The sequence below is a fragment of the Nicotiana attenuata genome, unplaced genomic scaffold (assembly GCF_001879085.1).
Source record: "Nicotiana attenuata strain UT unplaced genomic scaffold, NIATTr2, whole genome shotgun sequence".
Classification (NCBI taxonomy): Eukaryota; Viridiplantae; Streptophyta; class Magnoliopsida; order Solanales; family Solanaceae; genus Nicotiana; species Nicotiana attenuata.
Window position 1 is genome coordinate 318801 of NW_017670544.1, and position 2674 is coordinate 321474.

A 2674-nucleotide genomic window follows, 5' to 3' on the forward strand; every position below is an offset into this window, starting at 1 on the left:
GCTGCTAAGGACTAATTCACGCAACACGTGGGTTGTGAAACTTAGTGAAGAAATACATAAAGATGATAAAAAAGTATTTGTAGCATTTTATATCTGTTTTGATGCCTTGAAGAAGACCTTCCTTGATGGTTGTAGGAGGTGTATTGGATTTGATGGGTGTTTTCTGAAAGGTGTATGTAAAGGGCAATTTCTTGTGGCTGTCTGTAATGATGGGGATAATCAATTTTGTCACTGGCTTGGGCAATAGTTGAAGTTGAAAACACATTTACATGGAGATTGTTTGTCAACCTTATAAAGAATGATCTTCAACTTGGAGATGGGATAGAGTTGACTGTTATTACAGACATGCAAAAGGTAATCTATATTCTGTTAAATGTGTTGTTCAAATCTGTTACGTTTATTCTTTTAATTGTTTATCTTTAACTGTTGTAGGGACTTGACAAAGCAATCAGTGAGATCCTCCCATAGGCAGAACATAGGATGTGTGCCAGGCACATCCTAGCAAACTGGTCAAAACAATAGAGAGGCATTGAGAGAAGAAACTACTTTTTGGAGATATGCTAGGTCTACTTATGAGCAAGAGTTAAAAAAACTTGACCACATGGAGAAACTAGGGGATAAAATAGTTGAGGACCTATTATACTATAACAAATATAGGTGGTGCAAGGTATTTTTCAAGTATTTTAGGAATTGTAATAGTGTTGACAACAATAGGCTGAAAATTTCAATTCTTGGATATTGGGGCCAAGACACAGGGAAATGATCACAATGCTTGAAGAGATCAGCGTGAAGATGATGATAAGAATAGCACAAATGAGGAATTTATGGATAAGTGAATCTGTGATATTTCTCCAATGACACTGAAGGTGTTGCATGAGAACACAACAAAGTCAATGAAATATGCGGTGCACTGGAATGATCAATATGGTTATGAAGTAAAAGAAGGACTCACCAGTAAGCATATAGTGAATCTGGACAGGCTTACATGCACCTGTAGAGCTTGGATGTTGAAAGGTATACCATATGCTCATGCTATAGCTGTTATTCATTTTAAAAAATTGCCAGTTAACTACATTGCACATTGGTATCATATGGAGACTTATATGAAGACCTACAGTCACTTCTTTCAGCCTGTACAACATATGGAGATGTGGCCACAATCACAAAACCCTTCTGTTATACCACCAGAAGTAAGAAAAATGCCTGGCATGCCCCGAAAAGTGAGAAGGAAGGAACCAACTGAAAACAAAACAAGAAAGATTTCCAAAAGAGGTACCCAGATGACGTGCAATAACTGTCATGCAAAAGGCCATAATAAGAAAGGTTTTCAAAGGGTCCACAAGGTACTGCAAGATCAACTGGTGGTGAAAAGTCATCAAGTGTTGGTTCTTCATCAACACCTTCAGTTCAAATTTTACCAAAAATAGGAAGAGGAAAACCAAGAGGTTCAACAAAATAGGTAAACTTGTAAGTTACTTCTATTACAAATTGTTTTTTGTATAACTTCTTAATACTTTGCACTTTTTATATGATATTGCTACTGGTATAGGAAGAGAGACACCCTATAAAAGGCCAAGAATGGTTGGTATGAAAATTCTACATAAGAGAGAAATCAAGAGCGCCAGAAGAGGAACCCCTTCTCCCGTCGCACGAGGCTATGAAGAAGAAAGTGGAGCTTTCATCTATAATGTAAGCCTAGAATATAAACTGTTACTATGAACTCTTTGTGATCAAACTTGGATGAAAGCTAACTAAGTTTGTTTTTGCGAATATAGCTTGGAATGTAAATTGTGCCTATGAACTCTGCAGTAGCGACCGGAGATATTGAACACAAACCATGAATATGGGTGCAATGGAAAGGTAAAGAATCTATCACCTCAAGGAAACTTCAACACATTCAAGATAAGAAAAGAATGGAGACAAGGTCAAAGGCATCTGAAAGAGTTCGTTTGAGCCGAACAAGTTCATCAACACCACAATCAATTGCCTCGAAGATATTAGTACTTCAGCATTTTTTTTCCTTTTGGCAGTTCGTATATGTAAAGAGAATATGAATGTATCCGCACTTTTAAACAATGTTTTGTTTTGGTATGTAACTATATTCAGCGATGACTGGAAGTTTCTAAGTCCGCTGTCTGGAATGATATGTAGTAATAATTGCACTTTTGTAGGTCTGTTTTCTGAAAATGATATGCAGCAATGACTGCAGTTTTGTTAACACAAAGTTTGTGATTATTTTTTTGTTTAATATTTTCACGCTAAAGTAACAATCTTCAACAATGACTGCAGATTTTTAAGTTTATTTTTTTGCAATATGCAGCAGTTATTGCAGATTTCTAAGTCTGTTTTTCTGCAATAATATGCAGCTACTATGCAGCAGTAACTGCAAATTTGTTAATCTATTTTTCTGCATAAATATGTTGCTAAAATGCAACAGTGACCACAAATTTATTTATTTATTTTCTGCATAAATATGTTGCTAATATGCAGCAGTGACGGAAAATTTGTTTATATGTTTTCTGCATAAATATGTTGCTAATATGTAGCAATGACTGCAGATTTCTAAATCAATACAAAGCCTGCATTTATAATACACATATTGCCAATTTTAATAACACTAACTAAACTAACAAGGTGCATATATTATAACAAAAGTTACACTAAGTTTTTACAA

At 35.2% G+C, this 2674-nt stretch overlaps 1 protein-coding gene across 1 annotated transcript; it reads left to right on the top strand.

The window, feature by feature from the left end:
- The first annotated feature begins 854 nt into the window (after window positions 1-854).
- On the top strand, window positions 855-2415 carry LOC109240760. Its single transcript, XM_019407439.1, has 3 exons — window positions 855-1343; window positions 2172-2224; window positions 2367-2415. Exons 1-3 carry the CDS (start codon window positions 855-857, stop codon window positions 2413-2415), a joined length of 591 nt encoding a protein of 196 aa, XP_019262984.1.
- Window positions 2416-2674: the final 259 nt, after the last annotated feature.